Genomic DNA, 24,257 nt, shown 5'->3' with positions numbered 1-24,257 from the left:
CATTATTAATAAAATACTATTAATATTTTTCATATAATTTATTGTTTTATGATCCAGCCAAATTTTTCTTATATATTATATACATTTTTTTTTAAATAACTATAATCTAACATATTAAACCGATAAACCACAATATTTTGTTGAATATCAGTCACTCCTTTATGTATTCCGAAGAAAAATTCATCACAATACATCCAAGTATTTATAACATTGAATAATTGGTAGCTTTCCATCTATACGTCCATCACGAAAGTTACATTGAGAGATGATATAATAAACATTTACTTAATATTAGTATTGAGAATACGTTAACAAATTGACTGCGAATAGATGGAAAGCTAGCCTTAATTTGTCGATATGTAGCATATATCGAAATCGATAACGAACACTAACGTTTAGGGAATATTATTAAATACAACATTTATTAAATACATCAAGACCAGCTTGACATTGAATAACTCTTACTAATTTTAAAACAGTTAAATATTATTATACACTGAATATTTTTCCTAGCATAAACGTTTCATTAATCAATCGTATGCACTCATTAAAATAGTAAAAACGACGAACAAAAATAAATTAGGCATTTACTTCTTACAAAATTCTTTTGTAACTTTGTAGTATATTTTATAGCCAATTGCATAATTGGAACACAAACAAGAAATAATATCTTACAATATTTACATTGTATTACACTAAAAAATTAATAAATAAAACTGTTTAGTAAATAAGTAAACAACGTAATCGCACAATAAGCAAACAGTATTACCAATAAGGAATGTTACAAACAGTTTTAGAAAGTAGAATTTTAAAGAATAATATTATAAAATAACGTTTACAATCCAAGGAGGTATTCTATAAATACTATTAGACGATACAAAACATAACTTTTATGGCAGAAGTAGAGCTGTTAAAACAACATCTCAATATTATAATACATTTTATTCACAATAAAATAACACGAAAAGTCAACTAACTCAATATGGATGGAAAAACTAAAATTGGTGTATTCTCTGCATTCTAAAGTGTATAGGTAATACATCATTGATCGAAGTTATCATACACCTTAAAGGTCTAAATAGTCTTATCAGTCCACATAAGTTATTTTTATACTATAATAAATATATTTAAACATACAATTTAATGATTAACGAAAACATCAATATAAATAGAAAAGACCTCTGACAATTTATAGTTTAAAAATACAGTATCCATATATAGGTTTATAGTTTAAAATTGTAAAAATAAATAAAATGAAATGTTATCATTTTGATTGTCAAACTGGTTATCTATATAAATAAGATATTTTAATGTTTCCATAAAAGTTTGAATTAATTTATAAATATAAAATTTTATTAATGTGTAATAAATGTATTAGTACTTTAAACACATACGTAGAATAAAATAAATAGTTTTTACTTTCAGAGGTTATATAAAATAAAAATGTATATAACGCTAAAGCGTATATTTCACAAACATTTCATTTTGAACACATCAACTATTAATTATCAACACATTTATTATTAACGTTTTCTTGAAATATGAATTGTTATAATAATAATCAAAGTCATAGAATATCTATATAGATTTCAAGTTGCAACTTTTACCTAAAGATGTTTGTTTATAAAAAAATCTGTCCAATAAGAAAAAATCCATGGATTTATGTTTTAGAAAAATAGAGTAGACTTTTATAGTATGATCCCTTTTGCATTTAAATAAAAAATAGTATTTATTCTAATTGTTTTCAAATTGTTTTCGTATATCACGCGCAAGTGTGATTTCTAAGCAAAGTATCTACTTTTGGTCAGATCGAATGGTCACTAGTTCGAAATTGAAATGTTTTTCTTATGAATAAGAATATTTTAATGACGGCAATTTCTTAAAAGAATGCCGATTTCAACATTGGTATGAGTACAACGAACAAAATGATATATGACAAACCAATATGATAAAGTACCTTTATACATGTGTAAAATTTCGATATATAATATTTAAAATTTATCTACAGATATAGATTTTCAAAAATTACATAAATTTTGATAATTCTTAAATATACATAAATAGGGTTGTTCATTAAGGAAAATAACTGACAGTATTAAAAATAAATACTCAGTCAATTTCAAATATATCATCACAGTTGTATCTTCGACTTACCCTGGCATCCAAAAGTAATGATGTGTTGTTAAATTTTCAATGAAATGCTATTTAGAAAATATTGGACTAAAATTGCAACATAATGTAAGACAAGACAAAATAAAAATATTTTTTTATGTAATGAAAAACATTTATATTTGTTTTATAAACATTAATGTATTAATTCTCTATGCATTAATATTGTTGACCAATTGTAACACTAAATAATAAATAGTTTGTCTTTTAATTAATTATAATATTTCACAATAAAACTGATCATTACTATAAAAATATTCACATAGAATATAGTAAAAATGTCATTCCATAAAGAATACCAGCACATTACAGGCACCAAATAATTAATTTAAATAAGTAAGCGTGTAAATTGTGACGCGTTGAAGAAATGTATATATTTACAAGAATCTCTTTCTTCAGTCAAGAAAATCCATAATCTGCTCAACGGCATGGACACGATTATACATATATAAAGTTTTACTTTAATGATCTATGTCTATGAAATTTCAAAGAGATCGATCTCAAGTAACAATCGATTTAGAATTCAACCAACAAAGTTGGTTTGGCACATAGAGTTGAATGATAATATTATCTCTATCTATCTATCTACCAGAGTTCAATCATGAACAAACCACATCTTTGTTTTAACGAAAATCATTATTTTGTGCAATATAAAGTAATACTAACAGTTAACAAATTGTTATTTAATACCAAAAACAAAAAACGTTTCACGAAAGTTTTATGGAAAATAAATATTAATAAACACTTTTTATTTATCTAACTACTAATTAATAAAATAGTTATTCTGGACTAGATTTTGGTATGCTAAGAGTAGGTGTTCCAAGAATATTCTGCATGTTTTTAATGTCTTGCAATGTTGTGACTCCTTGTTCGTCCATTTCTCTCCAATATTGGTAGTTTTTGCGAGTATGCGTCATTAGTTCAGGCATCTCAACGAACGCTGTAATAAGAATATAAAAATATAGACAATATACATAAAAGTGAGGCGTAAAAATTATTATTAAAATAAATGTTAGTATCTCTGTTACAAGGGATTATATTAGTTGTTTCAAGAATCTGACGCCAACAAATATAGCGAAATAAAACCTTTCTAATAATCTGGAATTTTTTTCTGTACAGACAACTCAAAGCCTGCAAAACGACTAACGTTGGCTGCTTAACACTTTTTTATAAAAAAAAAGGAGATACATACATTATGTTTTGTAACAATATGTACATTAAATAGAAATATTCTTACCTGACCAAGCTTCCATCATATCATTTATAATAAAATCTATAAATCCTATTTGTGACCTCGGTATTGAACATGTAGCGCGGTCAAAAACAGGCATAACTACCGGCAGCTCTCGTGCTTTCTCTTCGTCAGTCTGAAGAAAATATTCTTCCGCAATTCTGAAGTAAAACATCATAATCATATACATGCATATGAGTCAATATTTCATTGATAGCATTATGCTATACCTTCTTGCCCATTCTACACAATATTTAAGAGACCTGGATGGATTCGATACGTCAGCACACTTAATCATCATTCGTTTGATGTGTGATATATTCTCAAGGCTAGGCAGATTAATTTCTGATAATTGTGGTACACCTAACTGTAAATAACGCGATAAATTAAACATACAACACTCTTAATTGTTAAAGATAAGAAATATATAAGCATACATCAATCTCTATATCGTCGTCTTTGCCGCCTATGGATTTCGGACAGTACACGGCAACAAACTTAGCTAGATGTTCAAAATGCTTGGTCATTTCGGTAGCCAATATCATATCGATCACATTGTGTCTAATATTTTTATAATTTTCTCTATCTAAGTTTTTAAATATATTAACACGATTATCATCTGAAATTAAAAAATACATTATAGATTAAATTTTAGATATAATATATGTATTTATATGTATGTATAAACGAAGTAAAACCATTTTAGTGCTATTGTTCAATACATTGAAAAAAACAAATATTTTCTCAAAAGACCTATATTTACTATTATTGAAAACTCTTTTCCTCTACAATCAACTATGAGAGAAAGAAGTAGGAAATTCTAAATTAATACAAAATTCAATGAAAATAAAAAACATGAATGCTGGTAAAAACTATACAATCCATATACAATCACTTTGTTGACGCCCGTTTCGCCTTTTGTATTCGTTCCCGAACGCCGTCATACAGCGTTCGGGAATGCCCCCGAATTTAACAGCAGTCGGCTCCATTCGTCGTTACGAAGAGATCGGATCACGCCGAGCTCAATAAAGGTTTACACACAAACCCACGTGTTTTGGATTCATACCTAAGAACTAACCAGCACGCGTATTCCTACACGCAACACACTTCTTTTGAGAGAAAAATGTTGAAAACCATAGTTCTGCAAATCCTGCATGATCATCTTTATGTAAATTAGGTCAGTGCAATCTGGGAACCAAACTTTTTCCCGCAAAATAAGCAACACATAAACTTGTTCAATCAGTTTTATGAATTTCATCCACTGCGGGAGGAAAGAAGACTAAATTATAATATATTTTTAATAGACCAAAGAAGGAGTCCAGACAAATACGACAACAGTTGCAGGAACATTTTGTAAAGTCTACAGAGAGAAATTTTAGTTAGAATTCTGGGTATTTTAGCCTCAAAGATCTGGATCAAAGATCAATCTGAAGTTAGCGTAAAATCAATTAGAAGGAGTAAAAGTTAAAAAAGGACAATTAATCTAATTTATTAATAAGGTCTCCAATTGTTTCAAAGATGACATTAATTGAACTAAAAATGTTTGATTGGAAAATAATGTTCCATCCACCAATTTCTCAAGGAATACTATCTCTTCCGAAGTTTGGTCAATGTGGATGTAGTTAAAAATTCCCTAGAAGGAATTATAGAAGGGAACCGAAAGTATAAAAAAGAGATAGAAAAATATATATTATTGATTAAAAATATCTTAAAAGTTTGTTTTCATACTGTTGTATGAAAACAAACAATAATATTTAGCACTGGACTAATACTTTTTATAAAATATGTAAATTATGTATTATAAATAAATTATATTTTTTATAGATAATAATATATATTTTTGGTTAATTTATACTTATTATGCTTCCTCTACACTCTCTGGTAGTTACCGAACCAAAGGTCTACCGAATATAGTCGAGGTCGCCGAGACATTAGATCGGGCAGACCCGAGCTCGACCGAAGTAGCCCCGAATTAACACATTATATTTTCCGTCCTTGCCCAACCATGGCCTACTTTCAGAGAGTGTGGAGGAAGCATTAGAATTCTATGTTGCTTTTTCAACAAATATGATGCTAGTTAATGTCGCAAAAAAAAAATAATAAATATTTTAGCAATGGTTTAAGACTCTGCTAAAATTATTTACCAGACATTATAATATTTCTCTTTGCTCATAGATGTCCATACATATATATGTAAAAATAATAAAATAATTTAAGTTTACATTTATAATTCCATCTAAATACATAACAACAAACTGTCTGCTTATTAATTGAACATTAATTTGTCATAATTGATTAAACAGATTTGAAACAGTCGGTTTTAATAGCAATACTTATTCTACTTTTTAAAAGATATAGAACTGTTAAATAAGACTATATTAAATAAATATTAGCAGATATTTTCATATTATACTTTAGCTTATAACTTTTGGACCTACTATAAACCGAACAATCTGCCAGCTCTCTTAATGGTTCAATAACAACAATAATACTTACTTAGAGTCAATTTGAATGTAAGAGCAGCGTGATGATTTTCTAATACTGTCATATCATTGTACAAAATTGCTAACGGATGACGCGAATTGCACAAGAAAGCGCTTGAAGTCCCCGGATGGTCAACATCATGGGCGACAGCCGCAATCAAAGCGGCAATTTCATCAGTAGGCTCTAGTAAATTTTGTAATCGTTCAGTTTGTAAATAACAAGCCACAGCCTGAAACACGTAAATGCTTATTAAGTAATTTGTTCATGATCTTCATCATAAAAAAATATAATAACCTGCATCACGTCAGCAGCGTGCGTTGAGTTGTGATACGTATTCGAAGTGTGATAATTCATCTCGATGACCGTCAACCAGTTAATAATGGTCTTTTCGTCACAGCCCAACACACCGTACGCGTCAAATTGTCCCATGATCTTCAAACCGAGGTGTACAAGCGGTCGCTTCTTTGTCAACTCCTCCAACTTGAATATATCGAACTCCCAACTCAGCGACGAATCGAGCAAATCTTGGAGTTGAGATGGTGCCTGTAACTTGAGAGCGTTATCGTTAACGTTACATGTATTCTAACACAATATTTAAAGTTAAAAAACACAACTACTGATTAATATCGCTATCTACATTATGTGAAATAGATATTAGATAATAACAAAATACAATTATGGTGATTTGATTATTGATTAATCGAAAGCTCTTAACTCACTTTATGTTTTACATTTTGACGGGATGTATGTGTTCTAATCACTGTAGAGTCATTGCTACTTCTACGTGAAGAAAGCACAGTAGTTGGACCTTGCTGTAATGAAAACAAAATAACACACTCAAACAAAACATTCATTTACCTTCTACATATTAAAAAGTAAGTGGCGGAAGTATTGATGATTGAAGTTCACCAATTAAAGATACGAAAGTGTATGAAGTGTTTTTTTTTTATTTAAAATATTATAAATTGATTCTTTCTTATAAGATGCTCAACTTATCTAAATATGTGACATTTAGAATCTATACCATATATGGAAATTGTTATTTTTCCTTTTTAGTACGTACACTAGCTCAAATGAAGGTGTGTTCCAAGAAAAGTTCAGTAGCACACCCAGAAATGTGATTTGATTATATTATTTTATTATTATTATGTAATTTTTTGCTTCCAATAATTTTATTTAATTAACTTAAATGCTTTTTTGTTGAGTAATTCGACTAGCACCGTTTCGTTCGAAAACTCAAAGATACATTTCACATCTACATTTTAATTGTAATGGTGTATTTGCAATTCTAAATAGACTAAATAGACTAAGCAGTCTAGGTTGAGACTAGGCTACTAGTAAAAAATTATTAGTAAAGCAATATAAATGTAATAAACTACAATACAAATAAAATGGAAACTAAATTACTTTTTTAAGGATGTATTGTAAAATAAACATCAACATACACTTTTTGTCATAGAAAGATGGGGGGAAAAGTCAAACAGTCGTGTATTAAAACATGCATATAATAATAGTCATCTGATGGTCATTTCATCATTTTCTTCTTTGTGTACCAAAAGAGAGTGATCCATACCCTTTGTAAGAAAAATGAAAAATATATTTTTGTGCAGTAGATTTCATTTCACAAATTAGTTTAATCTACGTATTGCGCTCTAAACATAAATACGCCATATGTTTAATTCACAAGTATTTTTAATAATTACTTTAAATTACTAATGCTAATGCATGCGTGAATTAAACATTAGCGTTAGATCTATTTTAGCAAGAAGCTATTATCAGAAGACAGAAAAATAAGATATTTCAATAAATATCCTACCATGAATTGATTTACCTGCTCCTTCTAAGAGCAAATCGCCGCAGGAATCACCAAAATGAAAAAAAATACAAAATGTTGTAAGTAATCGAGCAACTAAATATAAAATTATAAATATATCAAGCAGGAATCTGTATAAAAGATGATTCGCATAGGGCAATCTCACTATGCGGGTCGTCGAAACTCATATTTTCTCCAATTATTTAAAACCTTAGTGTATGTACAACGATTAGAAAGATAATGAATATTTCACAACACTCACTGAAAGCAGAGCTCCTATGAGATCATTGGCCACCGGATCATCAGTACTTAATCGGTGGTCGTCGCGCACTTGCGGTGAGTACAGTTCTGTTGTCCTTAGTAAATCTATTGCACGGTTGATTAGACTAACGGTTTGTGGGTTACTACCTTCTTGAGCTGAACTTAGCCACGAGATCACCTGAAAAAGGCAACGAATAATATTAATAAAAATATAGTCAATCAATACTTTACATGTTCCTGACTTGGATTGTACAATAACTATATTAATATATAAAACACAATATATAATCGCAATTTATAGTTTATTTATAGTATAAATACGCTTATCTGTGTGTAACGCATTAAGTTGGCAACAAATTTAATAAAATATTAATAATGGTTTTAAACTCTGTTAAAATTTGTGCGGTACTGGGGCTAGGCACATCCGTTTTTTTAGTTCAAATTACAAAATCTTATAAATTATTTTGCAGTTACAAAAGTGTTCTTGAAGATCGCGTTAAGCTCTTGTAATTTATTTGATGATCTAAATGTGAGGTTTTTTGTCATCTGAATTTTATAAGTTTTGGCAAAAATATTTTTAAAAAAAAATGATATTTAAAAGATACATTTAAAATGGTAAGTGAGTTGAATTTTAAATCAGTGCATAATTTTTAACTCATATCTTATATTTGTAGCAAAAAAATGCATAGTAAAAAGGCAATTATTACGATTATATTTACCTTAGTAATCGGTGCTTCCAAAGGCAATCCCTGCAACTTAGCCAGACTGGCTCTTCTCAACCCGTCGGAGCCAATCGAACGAACGTCTAAGGAGCCTCTTCTGACCGAATGTAGAGACCCCCTGGCCACATCCCAGACCCCAACAGAGTTATTCGAGTGAGGCTCGGACACGAACACGTAATGAGTGGTGGTTCTGAAAGCAATTTAGGGCAAATTTAAGTATTGCTGTCGTTTCGGGTGAGATTTATGTTAGGGGTTACCACCTGCTGTCGCAAGAAACGGGAGAGGCCCTGCAAGAAAGAAGGACCGTATCAGCTGGAGCTCGCCGTCTAAACGGGAAAATACCTTCCCAGTCTCTGCCTCGGTTCAGTTGGTTAACGGTCTCAGTGTCGACTTCGCCCAGAGTTCTTCCGGCGGCTTCTTCGCATCTCCAGCCTAGAACACGTTCGGCTACCTTGTTCGCATACTGTGGATGACACAATAAGATATAAGTATTGCTTATAATTAATAGCATTTTGCTCTTTTTCACATACTATTTAATATTAAGAATTTAATTTGTACGAATATTTTTAAATGTTTTACAAACACCGCATTTTTTATATCACTGCATAAGAAAGGGTGGATCTGTTCCAGATGTCTGAAAATATGTATGCTTTCTTGAAAGCTTTTAATAGAGGTCGGAAGTATTTGAATGGCAAAGAATTGTTTACGATTTTCTCATTCTCGGCCTTATTTCTGTTTTAGTAATCTAAAAACGACCGCTTCCCGGGCGCACACACACACATGTGTGAAAAACAAGTATACCATTTTGCAAACACATGTGAGTGACATTTCTAACATTATTTTACGAAGTTCATAAACTAAACTGTCGATTTTTTTATCTTAACAGTAGTTATCAATATTTTTATATTAATTTATACATATTAAAAAACATTAAAAAAAGTTCTTACGTTATAGAAAAAAATATGTTGGTTTTTATGAAAACTTTTTATGTTAATAAACAGATAAAAAAAACTCACTGCGTGAGAATTGGTAGATTGCAAAAATGTATGGGGGCTTTCAACAGAGTTATGCCATAAAAGTTGTCTCTCGGTGAACTTCAAATTAATTCAAATTAAACCTGAACTTGAAAATAATTGAATAATTAAAATTGTTTTTTATCTATATCTTGTTTGAAATGAAAAATTTGTATGTTCTTGGCATTTTCAGGTTTATATAAATGCATAACTAAGATTATTATGTTTCAGCTTACTTTTCGACTAAAACTGAATCACAATATTCGATTGGGTTTCGGTTTTAGCCGAAAATTAAACATACAGGTTTGATCGATCTTTACAAATAAGGTTGTAAAAATATTTCGCAATGTATTCATAATTTAAATTTACTTTATTTTTTCTAGCATTAATGGATCATTAAATATAAGCATTGGAAAAATCCAATAGGCTTTTTTAATGCTACCTATACATACTTAAAAGTATATGTTATTTCAAATAAGACGATAGAGTTTTTCGTGAAATATTTTTATTGCCAATAACATAAAAAAATACAAGCTATTACATTTACTTGTGCCTTAGCAAGTCTTAAGAATAACTCCTATAACTTCCGTTTTGTTTAAAGCGAACTTTTTTCTTTTGCGTTCTAAGTTGATAAGAATTATTTAGTGCCACCGTACTTTAACTGGTCCTTCATATTTAATAGCTTTATCTTAAATTTATTGCACTGCTTTTCCTATTTAAACATTTTGCAATCGCAACGACGGAAGCAATTTTATTTTGCGGGTAATGGAAAATTTACGTTTGCATTTTAATATCGGCATATAAATAGATTTATTTCATATCAAGGCCAAACCCTTGGAAACAATATATTTTGACAGAATAATCCAAAATCCTTCTCCATCTGATGACAATGCACAAAATTCAGAGCATATTGAAATTTCGTATCAATAATACGCATAATAAATTTTGACCTCAAGATGATATTAAATTATGTTTTCAGTTATATTTATTAGAATCCCAAAATTGACCTTAAGGCGCTGCAATCATATAATCAACTACATCTAAAAATTATCTCAAAAACTGAATAAACGTGTCTGTTTTGCCTTTTTGTTTACCAACTTAATTCCAATTTGCTTCTGTCGCCTTATTAAGCCTCACGCTTCGTATATATTATATTAAACGCTTTAGGGCCGGCAAAGAATTACAATCGCTCGGAAAAGCCTTCTGGGAATGTGCGGGTCGGGTCGAATCCTACAGGGTGATCAAAAGGATGTAAAGGCCAATTCGTAGGCCGCCTCCCGTTTGTCACGCCTTATTTTGCATTTTATAAATCCGATCTTTTCCGACCACCTCGCCGCGGTAAGGGTATCGGTCCCGACCTTCTCGGACTTTCATCGAATTTTTAATATTGAAAAATTCTCGGGCGTCCATCGTGATGGACGTTTTATTTAGTGAAGCGAAAAAATAAAAGCGACCTCTGCACGACATCCCCTAAGATGTTTCCGTCGGATAAACATCACGTATTGACCGTTCTCGGGCACGTAACAGGGACGTAAAAATAATTTGCTATGTCCAATAATGGGTGCGAAATGGCGTCGCATAAAAGTGTGGGCGAGAGAAAATAAATAAATCAAGAGCTGTTTATAAATATTATTATACGCTTTAATCTGAAAAGCTTCTTAAAGTCTTAAAATAATTACTTAGTCTCGTAACTACGCCTATGATCAGTGCTTGAATTAGGTACAATACTAATAAATACAAATAAAACGAGCAAAAACATTATCAAATTTATATTTAGCAACTTTTTAGCTTTCTGCAAAGATTATTTAATTTGTTCTAATCCTCGACAGCACGATAAAAAATTTAAGTGTTTCTTAAAAGCTTTTTTCTAATAGAAGGTGATAATTAAAGGGCAATGCAATAAAGTCAAATATTTACGATGTTATCCGAAATAAAGAAGAATTGGAAATCTTTTATAAAAATATATATAGATAGATTTATCAGTATTTTTCTATAGCGCATTTTTTTGCGTTATAGAATAACCAATAAGTTATTACAATAAAAATATATATGGAAAATTAATATATTAACTGGTTGCTACTTCAAAGTTATTAGGAATCCGAATGTAAATAGATGCACCAGACGAAATATTAAGATACCCGAATAATTAAATAAAATATAAATTTACACCATTTTCAACACACCAGAAAATATTTTACTACACATGTAACTAATCAAAAGGTGCGGTTGACATAGGCAATAAAATGAGGAATGAATATTCTTGAGTAAGGTCGACAATCGCTTCAAAGTCTTTTGAGGTAGATTTATAAAAAAATAATGTCCAATAAATTTGCTCATGTTCAGCACTGATATTTTAATAATGGTTACATTTTGACTGTAATTGTTATTTTAATGTAATTAATTTGTAATAATTTTGTGTCTTAACTATTTTAAATCTGTTTTTTACACATTTTTTACATGTATGATACATTGAGTATATCTAACAAGGCATGGATTTTTTGGCGAGATCTGTATCTGTTTTTATAAATAAGCAATGATTATAAATAGACGAATCAAACATAATATACACAAGCTACTTTTAATCACCTGTTACAATGCGATCCGAGAATTAGGAATATTTTTAAAAAATTAAAAAAATTATGCGGCACCCAAACTCTGAACTATATTTATGTTATCTAAGGTTAGTTAAGGATTTCGACACATTTGAGTTACTACACCTTCACTGTGTACAATGCATATGTTTTTAGTCGCTGTAATTGCACTACTTTTTAAATTCATATAACATATGGTGTCGTAAATTAACATCGATTTTGGTTATTGTGAATTTTTAATATGGGTTTGTTTAGATAACCAGAATACGACCGAAGATAAAATTAAACCGACCTGGAGTTACATATAAAATTTTTCCTTTTTGGATGAAAAAAGTCTGTTCCAAAAAAATATACGACACTGCGAAAAAGCGGCAACAACTTTTACAACAATGTATTGTAGTTATTATATTATTATTTCCCCCCTAAAAATAAAGGACCATAAAGTAACTGACAATCAATATCGTCATATTAAGAGATTAGCTTATTTTAAAATACGATGTCCGCTCACCTGTACTCGAAAGTGCTCATCTGTGACGTGTATCATATCCTTGCATTTTTGCAATGCTGCCAAAAGCGCTCGTGCTATTCCGCATTGGGCCAAAGGTCGACCGATCCCACGTACCAACTGCATAACTTCTCGACTCCAAACATTTGGACTCTCACTCTCGACTACAACCTGTTAAATTTATCAAATGCATAAATTAATATTGTCAAAATACGTATAATTAAAGAATAGTGCTATCATCGACCAGCACTAGTAACACTGGCTATTAAATCAAGAGTTTGAGGACTGATGCATATGGTGGGCAATGAGTCGATCGTGATCGACCAGTCGACCGCAACGCTATTTGAAATCGCCCGCGTTTTAGTATGATGTAACGTTCGTCTGAACAAAATAACGGTATAAGTCAGAAAAAAGTATACAAATATGTGTGATTTAACCGTCACATAAACTAATCACATTTGTATCAAGCAACATCAGGTTATTCCACCACTGGTAGACCACTATCAACAATAAAAAATCAAAATCATAGCATTTTAACAAAAAATAAAAAACTGCTTGTAGATGTCTATCATATTATAAAACGTATTCATTGATCCAAAGCTTAAAGCAAAACTGGAATCAATACATTTACTAGTAACCGTTACTCTTACGAAACAAGTCGTCTACTCTCCATAACAGGTGATGTAAAAAAGAGAAGAATTATACTGAATATTTTATTTACATAATAAACACCATTATTGTATATTAATAGCAAATTTATATATGATAACATACTATCTATTTTTATAAAACACAACACTATTACAACTTACGTCATAATCAATTGAGCAGATTTAAACAAAAATAATAATATTTATTATGAGTATATTATATGTTCCTTTAGTATTAAAAATGGATGAGTTTCTTTCAAGATCCGTTGATTTTTTAACATGTACGATGCTAGTACTACAATAAATATTTATCATCAGTGATAAAAAGACAATTCAATAATTATTCATATCAATCTATTTTATACACAACGTTTGAGAAACACTTGCAGAAAACGTGGTTCCGCATACGATACTCAGCGTGCATGTCCGAATAATACCCACACGCATACATACAAACTCGTCCAGGCTTTTAGAGATATAATATTATCTCATATGTATTTGTAAGTGACAAATTTGAATTTGTCTCTGAATAAATATAATATTCAAATCTGATACGAAATAACATCATAAAACATGAGACGTCCAAAAAATCCGATGCAAAACATTATTTTTTACTTTCGAAATTACTTCTAGGCATCTAAAAACAGTTGAGTTATGTATATTAAACTCACCTCGAAAATGTCGTACTTGCTAGAAATATTGCCAGATAATAAAAATAAACGACTTTATATTAAATACATCTTACAGCTTGAAATAATTTAATTTGTGTATATTATACATTATATATTTATTATTTAATGAATAAGACTCAACAATTATATTATAATTGTAAGCACACTCAGAAAAGCTTCTTAATGGATTGAAAGCTCAATAAACAAAATACTATTTATTTATGTGTATTTTTTTATTAAGCAACTCATCGAAAAAGCGAAGGGATCAAACGCCTACTTTTTCCATTTTTATTCGAACGTATAAAATCGATAAACGCTAATGAAAAACGCAAAATCCACAAGAGGGAAAATATTCTGAAAAGCGACAACGTTCAACGTCCATGATTAAAATTGCTAAAACTCCGTCGAGAATAGGATTTAATGGATATTAGAACAGATAGCCCTTGTCCGCCCCAGCTCCACGATCACAAAGACATCTAAGCGATTTATTAATGAAAATTGCAAAAACTCTTCAAGATGGATTCCTCGTAACGGAAACACAGCGCGTATAATATTGCAATTTTCCGATAGTAACTAAGTTTTTATTTCCCTCTCAAACTTAACGGAGTCAATTACTGGAACAATAAAAAAGTTGGACAGTAAACTTTTATACCGAGAAACAAACCGGATAGTATGGAAGAACAAAATCATATTGAGAATGTACGCTAAGGGTCTCTCAAAACTTAATTAATCACTGAACACGACAGCGGAGTCCGTAATTCTGTACATGGCCCTTTAGATGAAGGTATATCCGCCGGAAAATCGCTAGATTGATCAATGGAAAAGTGGGTATCATAGCAGTTGGCTATGGAAGTTCAAAAACGCCGTGAGTCTAATGAGTATAATCTGAATAGGTTACATATCTAACTACGAACAACGCGTATGAATATTTTAGCAAGTAATTTATTGGTTAATATAATTTAGTATTAAGAATAATAATCATTTTTAATTGTATTTTAAATCGGAATATTTTTTGTAAAATACATAAAATAAATTAATTTGTTGAGGAACCTAAGTTTTACGTATCTTCCAAGTAGAATTACATGAAAAAGATAATCTAAAGCTTAATATTTCAATAGTTCATGGATTATTTCATCATACATACAATACGTGCTTTTATTCTTATCGAAATTGGCGGAAATGTGTTATGTAAGCCTATTGAGTTGGTGAGTGGTTAAGTGCTCTTCGCGAAAACCAAATGGTTCGTTTATTATTTTACTTTCGAGAGATTCCTTTTAGCGCGATATTATTGCTTCAAATATTTTTCTGTGACGGTATTAAACTGATTATTATTAGGAATACTTCATTTTTTCCAGGTTTCTTAATCGGAATGATTTTCCGAATAGTGGAGATATAACAAAAAGCACGCATCAAATATTCTAGCTACGTAGTAAAAGCAATTAATAAGTAAATTATTTAGCAAAACGTTTTCTACACTATTAATTTTTGGAGCTTTTAATTCTTAAAAACTTTAACGATGATAAAAATTCACGATTAATTAAATTCGTAAAATGGTATTATTTCATCTACTATTGTGAATCACAAATAAGATTTGGTTGTGTTTGTAGTAAAAAATGGGCTTATCAACATCTCCTCTTTCTCCTGATTATTGGCAATGCTCTTTCTGATTTTAGCGGTGAAAATGCTTATGTTTTTGTTTTTAAGCATTATGGTTATTATTAATTAATAATTATCTGACGATTCAAGACATTTTTATCTAATATCGAATATCATAAATTGTTTTTAAAATTAAAGTTTTTTTCTGCATTGGCGTCTTCTTGACTTATTTTTTTTATTTTGATGTATTCGATTATGTGCACGAGACGCATAATCGTACAAAAATTATGCTTCGTTCAAGTTTATCGTGATTTTTATATATGTATATATATTTTAATAACTGCACACAATTTATGCAGAAGGAAGCGTTTAATATGTTTCGTTTACGATAAAGTTCTTTAAAACTTATCATTAGAATTTACTCAGAATCACAAAAAACATTTACCATTAATTTATATATTGCTGCATCGAAGGAGCATAAAGCATTGTTTTATACTCCATGACTCATTTATAAAGTTTGCAACCTTTTGTATGCCTATAGCTATGTATTATATTACCACAATACATCGACACTTTCTTTCAAAAACACTTTTAACTAATCATATTATGGTTTTAAATTGAATAAAATTGTTTTTTGAGTTAAACACATATGGGTCTTACGTCTACTGATATTTATAAAGAAATATAAAATCACATAGATGGCTAAAACATAAACTGCAGAATTAAAACGTAGTGGACGTCATTTCGGTAGTGGACGTCATAAAAGTGTCACGACGACAGTAATCATTAATAAAGTGTACATATTATTTTATATGATAAGTGTCTAAAATTGGCAAAACTGCTTAATTTTCAGAAAAAGGAAAATGTCACAGTAAAATCGAAAAATTTATACGCAAAAGCTATTGGCGAATGTGTCGGAGTTTCAACCACTTGCACAATTTAATAAGATTTTTTTCCACTATTTCTTACGACCATTTCAAACAAATGAAATTAAATACTAACTCGAAAGTATGATCTTGAGACTTAGCAATTGCGTTAATAATTGTTATTATTTAACGGACCATCTGTTTCACATCAGTCCTGAGTAAATACCTATAAGTACTAGAAGAAGCTACTCTTTTTTTAAAAGGATGCAAGGCATACAATAGCTAAGCATACACGCACAGATATGTCCGACGACACCAAGACAGATCTGTCCGAGCTTCGCCACACACATAAGCTCCCTGAACTCGAGATCAGTCTTAATACTTGTTAAAAAAAAAACGGTTGTCTGATGTATTTTTCAAAAGAGCAAAAACTTTCTATAATATGTGATGGCTTTTTTTTAAATTTTTTTTCCAAAAAGATAACTGTTTGGAATTTTTTTCAGAACAATAACAAAATAACACATAATTATCACCCGTAATAATAGTTCTGGCTTAATTATATTTTATAAATACTATAATCAGTCATACTTTTAAATTTAAAGACGATATCGTAATATTCAAGATCATTGATAAGTTTCTGCTCATAGATAATGAATTAAACCGACCACTACGCTGAATAAGCGTCATCTGAGCAAATTTATTGTACTGCTATGATATCACGCCTATTCCACGATATCGATGCTATTTCATATGCATCGATACATATATATTCCATTTACTTATGGATCATTCCAAACAAACCAAATGTGATTGACGTAGCAAATGCACTCTGCGTAGCAACCATATCGCATATTTGCTCATAAATTTATCCAAAAGGATATTTCAATTCGAGAGCTGCTGCATAATGCAATAAAATACCACTCCATCGTTCCGCATAGATACAGCAGAGAAATTTAGCGATAGCGTTTAATGTAAAATAATAATTATTACTTAATACTCACGCACCCTGTTAAAGCCAGCGTCCAGGAACGGCACTATCGGGAAGTCCTCTTTGACGTAATGGCTGAAAAAAAGAGAGAAAAATGTTAAAGGACATGGTTCAATCCGCGAGGAATTCAATTTAAAACAAAGGGGTGAGTCCTGGGAGCGCATGAGCAGCTACCTACACATATAGGGATGTATGAATAAGGGCAGACTGTGCGAGATGGCATTTCAAATTTCTCCCCTGCACGTATCAAGGAAACGGTTGTTTTATGACCTGATATTGTGTGCGGTTTATGTGAAAAATCAATAAAGAGAGCAGAAGAGAAATTCGTTTACCAGTTTTTAGATTTTTATTATTGGAGTAATGAAAATGTGATACAAAAAGATTTCGACTTTTTGATAAATTCAATACAATAATATAGAAAAATATTTAATACATCAATTACAATATGTTTTAAAGTGAGACTATACGAATTAATATTAATTAAATTGATTAGAAAATTACCTAGGCACTTTTTAGTAATAACCAAAATAATATTGATCACTTTTGATAGATTTTCTCTTCGACTTACATATACTTCAAGTAAGTCTGTTTTACTCATAAATCGAGAATAAAACACAGTAATGTGATTTTTAAAAACATTCTGCTATGAGCTTCTTACCTTAATTTTAAGTAGTACCTAGAAACTTACAACAAGTATAGATTTAGTAAACGAGCCTTAAATTGTCAAAACGCCCTACTTCACCATGACAGAAAATAAGTCAAAATAAAAACTTCTCAATGTATTTGAGCGATGAAAGCTTATCTTATGGTCAATTCCATTTTCTAATGTCATCCAGAACACCTATATGTTCTGACAGATAAAAATAATTCAACAAAAAACGTTGAAGGATACGGTGTGTGTATGTAGCTGGAAACAAAACGTGAAAATCGACCGAACCATTCTTTTAGCTCGCAGTATATGAGATAAAACAGTATTTTTTCCACTTGACGCTACTCTCCCATGACAATGTTTTTCTTCGCAAAATCCCTCTCGACGATAAACTTTAGCAATACCCGGCTTAACTTTTATACGCTCCCAAACACGATTCATATTTAATGTAACGTCGTTAACCGACAAATTCGCTTTTGAGTCACAAACACAATCTTAGTACACTAGAAAGAAAGCAATTCGTCTTCGAAACACCCTATGTATTAAGTCTAATCCCGGATAACCTGAAAAACCGGACTTTAAACTCGCTCCAGTTACATAATCGATCTTGGTTTATCCTTGGGGGTTAAAAAATGAACGTCAATCGCTACTCGATAGACAATTAGATTGTTTGCTTGGGGTAGTGCTTCGCACATATACTATGAATGTATAAAGTGGGTTTACGTCAGTGGTAGTCCAAGGCCGTGCACAGCATCCTTGGCCCGCCCCAGCAACAAGTTGTAACATACTTTATGGTCCATTACCTGGATATACTTTACAACCAAGCATCCTATATATTTGTTCCAGCAATGCAAGCTGCATAAAATATCGAATAAATCGTTATATAACGAAGGACGCCTTTTTAAGAATTAAATCAACTGTAAGACGCTGGAGTTGGTTTAGGTCGAGAAAAATACGCTTACGAGAAAGTTGTGTAATGTTATTGCTTTGTTGTTTTTTGGTCTTTCAAGAGAAGATAAAGAATAAACAAATAAAATAACACAATATCCAGTTAAATATTATTGTATATTTTTTATTATTTATTTATTTTTGCCTACAGAAAATAAAACAAGTTTATATGATCGCAATTAACCTGGATTGCTTATGATGCTTTATTTGTTCGAATTGAAACTTCAAAATGTAAAATATGCCTCTGAATTTCAGTTAGAATTTTTTTGATTAAAGTCATTATAGAGATTTGTTAAAAAATGATTAAACTTAAAGTACTGCCGTGGCTAATTGTTTACTTCGACATGATTTCAATTTTTTTAAATCGGAGATTAGATGGAATTTAATCCATGAAGATTATTCCGAAAGCTTTTAATGCCACCGCATTTACTTATATTAAGCTATTACTATTTCAACGGACACTGCGATACACTATGAACGTAATCTAAAAAGAAAACTCTTAAGGATCAGGTGTCGCCGAACTTATGATAGCTTTGAGTAAAGTATGGCTTCGAGCTTTCACTGGCAGTGCACCTGCTTAAAAAATAATCGGTCAAAGGTGAAGTACGAGGGTTAATTAAACGCAGATCTGTCAGCGAGAAAATTGCGTCATTCTGAATCTGGGATGGGCCCCCAGGTGCACAGGCAGACCTCGGCTCTTGACCTGGCGTAGCCCTGTGACGTCAGCGTAGACCTCGCCTTTGGTGTCAGTTAGCCATGACCGTGCTCTGGGTGCTTGAAATTCTACGTTGATTGTATCGGCTAATTGAAACGAACGTCCAAGAGTTTGTGAATTTTTATAATTACTAGTCGCGAACACAATGCTTTTATTTATTTTCACAGTAATTAAATTGACGCATGATTAATGTGTGCTAGGAATTATTTTAATGGATGTGAAATTAATCCATCAGTTATATTAAAACTAAATACTATAATCAACTCCATCACAATAACGTAATGCAGGTAATAAAAGCACATTCATTACCTATTAAATATACGTACATTTGATCATTTATAGTTTTCGACTAATTTTGATGTTCTATCTAGATGTAATTTTGACGTTATAAGCAGACACAATAGTATTTTACATGCACGCAAAAATCTCTTGGTACTTCGTCCATCTTTTTCGTTCGTTCTATTAATATTAATATATAATATAAAAGGCTGAGCTCTACAAATCTATCTACCAAACAATTGTACGCGGAAAACCGTCTTGCACAAGTTCCACGAAAATTGGATAACATGTAATTCAATATAAATAATCAAAAATAAGTCTGAAATCAACAAAAAATAAGAAGCAATCCGAATAAAAAATAAAAATTTAACTTGGTATTTATATGTGTACTTTTATTCAAAGTAATTGGTGAAATAAATTAAGGTTCAAAAACTTTGCAGAGATCTTATTTCAGGCGAAGTTATTTTGGTATTGTATATATGTGAATAAATAATAAGTAAATTACGAATGTCATATAAAAAATAAAATAGCCAGTAATTGAGCTTAAATGTTTATTTTGAAAGCAAACGTCAAAATATCATTAAACGTCGTGCTGATAAGTTAGCGTCTGACTATCGATTCAAAGTTAATAAACAACTATTCAGAGTTAATGTTTTTACAATAATATTGACGAGGTTCAACTTAAAAGTCGCTTTCAAGGAACGTATGAATTGAAAAACTATTTCAGTTTTCTTGAACCTATATCATATATAAATAAATCAGAAGCAAATATTTTGGAAAATTGTTTGAAACTCTTTACTGAAAATATATCCATAGGACAATTTTCAGAATTACTCATCACGAAATACAGTTGTTTAAAAAGTGAATTTTCAGAAGTATGTCGTTTTTATATTATCTATATCAATCTCGCAATTGAATGATAATAAGCATCGAAAATAGAGCTTGAAAACTTATTAGTGATTTTGCAAATCTTAAAGCGAAAAAGAATGAATTTTAAAATCAGTGAGCTTATTGCTAATTTATTTTCTCATTTACTTTATTAGTTAAAAATCATTTCATCTAATACTTAAATTGAATTGGAATTTTATATAATATTTCTGTGAATTAGTTAAATCTGTTTTCGTCTTCGATTTTATATGTTTTAATAAGCAAATATCACGTCTTTGTCTAATGCAAATTTAAACTCGATCAATTATTATATTGTGAATTTAAAAATTGTTTTGGCTGAGCACAAGTTGAAGTCCTTTGACAACTTACCTTCATTAAGACATTTTCTTTCAATGTTACGAAAATAATATTTAATTGTTCTAGCATATTACAATATTTTATATATAAGAAAATTATTTTCCATGCTTGTTTCTAACGTATTTTTGTAGATAAGTTTTATTTTTAGTGGATGATCTTTTAAATGTTGCCAATTATTAAGACAATTTTTTTTATTGCTCCACTATGGATTATTAATAATACTACTTTATTACAGTAAATTGACTTAAATAATTTTCTTCAGAGAATTATTCTGAGAGGTGAGCTAGAATCTTTTTGTAAAGGACAGAAAATGGTAGGGAAGCAAATGAACAGTGCAAAATTAATTTTCCAAAGCGTACCACGACACATAAAATTGTGTACAGAGACCGCCCGTAAAAAATCTATTGTTTTTGGAACTTTATTTATTCCGATCTTTAGTATTGTAAAACAAAAAGAATTCCAGTATAAATTGCCTAATCTCCACCCTCTAAATTAGCATGCTACAGTACTGTATTTATCAATATACAAAGTCTTTATGACACGATCTTAGCAGTACATATCTCCATCAATATCCCATATATAACCACACAATTCCATCTATGTGCATTTATACATTTACCGACTATATGACAACGTTTGTTTTATGACACAATAAAGCGACAGTCTCACACACCACATACCCTTGAGTGTTGACGGCTACGCTAAAACGCTTTGTTAGTTTAACATACCGGCTGACACACAAACACACGTACAGGATGTTTTCTCTATCAAGATATGCAATAGTTTGAGCTCCTCCGAAATTAATAAAGATAAAGCAACACATAAATTGAAGCTTTCAAATGTCATTCGTTCGCTTATAAACGTAAAATAATTCATATCGTTTTCAAATGTCATCAGATATACCTATTCAAAATCGAAAACATGCCACTGTTTTGTAGTTATATTCTATATAAATTATGTGTATATTGACATAAGTTATTTAGAATTTATTATTTCTGTATATTATATATTTAAAAGTATAAGTTGAGTACGACCGAGAAAAAGCACCCTATATATGATAAATATACACGAAGTCACGCACACATAAATTGTATACAAACGAAAAATAATTGTGTTATTCATAGTAAAAATTCGCAAAACACAAAGATACAAAGCAGTACATATACCTGATATTTCGGATAGGTCGAAAAACAGGTGGTAAAATTGAACTAATCGTTTCTTCCAAAAACGTCTTACAAATAATATAAATAAATTAAATACTATCTTAACATCAATACAAAGACATAATAATTGCACTAGTAATATACAAAATCTAATATTTTTGTCGAAAAGATTTAAAATCAGAGTGTAATTTTACACATAAAACTAATCCTGTTAATCTCACTGTACACTGTAATCAATGATACAAAAGACAACTAATGTGACGTGATAATGCCTGCACTACACTCTCTGAAAGTTATCCGAACCGAAGTTACAACTGAAGTCGGCCGAGACCTACGACTTAAGTAAGCTACCACACTGCCGCAAATTTCATATGCCGTCCGGACGGCGGCTTATGTCACGTACAGCTGGCATATTTGCGCGCGATCGAAAAATGTGCCAAATAATCACAATTTTTGAATTGTCATTTAATTAAGTTTGTGTGGGCACTAACCAATGTGACTATCCTAGAATTTGTCGCCATTGATTCTAAATAAAAAATCGTTATGGTGTGACATTTATATAAACCGATCTAGGATATTCGAAACAATTTTTGTTAACAAAATCAAGTACCACCAATTATTTTTTAATTATTTAATTTAATATTAAAAAAATATATAATAACGATATCTGTTAAAATAATATTCTATCAAAAATATAATTAATTCCTTTTGGTGCCCTAAAATATTCAAAGATGTCAGTAAGAGTCTGTTGAAGTCCCCGATAAGCATGTGGTATTATAACTTGACCAAGTGACTACGATGCAGCGCTCGACATGCGTGTTAACCATAGGACGCCTATGCGCATACTGAAATTGAAGCGAGCTACTCGTTCTATCTCAGTTTGCAAAACACCATATCATTATCTCTCTCACTCTCGTCAGTTAACACACGAGAGAGCGAAAGGGAAAGTATCTCACCGCTCGCGCTCGAAAGAACAGCTCCGACTTCGGTCCTTTTGCCGACAATGTTCGGAAGCGCTCGAAGCTGGACAAGTCAACTGAATTAACTTCACTGTACCTCCCGTTCTCGGTAACCTCGGACAACTTCCGAGAGATTTAGAGCGGACAGAACCGAACTCGACCGAAGTAGCTCACTATATTCTCCGTCCTTGGGCAACCTTGACCAACTTCTGGCATAAGTATTTAAAAACACAAAAAATGAATTTTATGATTTTTAATTTAAATGAAAGCTGTGTCACTAAATAACAAAGCATGATTTCAAATATCATTCCCAACGTTTAAAAACCAAACTGACTCTCGCCAAAAATCTCTCGCGTACGAATTTTATGATCCGATATGATACACACATACACGTTATTATCTTTTTATGCATTCACGTACTACGCCGAGCTATAAACGTAATGCAAAAATCCACGTCACACATTTAATAACGTCCAACATCGCTCCATTCGCGGCTTTAGAATTTTTCGCAATCTAGAAAGACGAAAAGCTATGACTCATGAATCCGGAGAAAAAATAAACGGAAATAAATGAAAGGAAGCTCAAAGTCCCGCGGGACATAATACATTTTCGTTCCGTTGCAACTTTCCGCATTTCGCTTGCCGGATTATAGTTGTCGGCTAAGGACACGATAAAGATCCCGACTCGACTCGAATAATACTATGGATGAATTAACAATACAAAGGACAAACGTACAATA

At 30.8% G+C, this 24,257-nt stretch overlaps 1 protein-coding gene across 22 annotated transcripts in view; it reads right to left on the bottom strand.

The window, feature by feature from the left end:
• Positions 1 to 23: 23 nt before the first annotated feature.
• Pde8 (phosphodiesterase 8) overlaps positions 24 to 24,257 on the bottom strand; it is a 173,401-nt gene continuing 149,167 nt past the window's right edge. For 13 of the 22 annotated variants that reach the window (XM_088184962.1, XM_088184963.1, XM_088184956.1 and 10 more), the window contains 13 exons: positions 17,578 to 17,635; positions 12,793 to 12,960; positions 8,941 to 9,143; positions 8,678 to 8,870; positions 7,960 to 8,136; positions 7,701 to 7,724; positions 6,604 to 6,696; positions 6,179 to 6,433; positions 5,897 to 6,113; positions 3,838 to 4,019; positions 3,631 to 3,767; positions 3,407 to 3,561; positions 24 to 3,109 (listed from right to left, as the gene is read on the bottom strand). In XM_088184962.1, coding sequence (XP_088041088.1) covers positions 2,949 to 3,109; positions 3,407 to 3,561; positions 3,631 to 3,767; positions 3,838 to 4,019; positions 5,897 to 6,113; positions 6,179 to 6,433; positions 6,604 to 6,696; positions 7,701 to 7,724; positions 7,960 to 8,136; positions 8,678 to 8,870; positions 8,941 to 9,143; positions 12,793 to 12,960; positions 17,578 to 17,635 — 2,023 coding nt within the window. In that variant the 3' untranslated portion in view covers positions 24 to 2,948. Of the gene's footprint in view, positions 3,110 to 3,406; positions 3,562 to 3,630; positions 3,768 to 3,837; positions 4,020 to 5,896; positions 6,114 to 6,178; positions 6,434 to 6,603; positions 6,697 to 7,700; positions 7,752 to 7,959; positions 8,137 to 8,677; positions 8,871 to 8,940; positions 9,144 to 12,792; positions 12,961 to 17,562; positions 17,636 to 24,257 lie in introns of those variants that run through there. The other 9 variants (XM_088184958.1, XM_088184966.1, XM_088184954.1 and 6 more) reach the window with 8 other exon arrangements.

Source organism: Plectrocnemia conspersa, unplaced genomic scaffold (genome assembly GCF_051122295.1).
Source record: "Plectrocnemia conspersa isolate PC_06_02 unplaced genomic scaffold, ASM5112229v1 ptg000004l, whole genome shotgun sequence".
NCBI classification, from domain to species: Eukaryota; Metazoa; Arthropoda; class Insecta; order Trichoptera; family Polycentropodidae; genus Plectrocnemia; species Plectrocnemia conspersa.
Note: the sequence above shows the minus strand (reverse complement) of the source record. Positions and strands in the feature narration are given on the sequence as shown.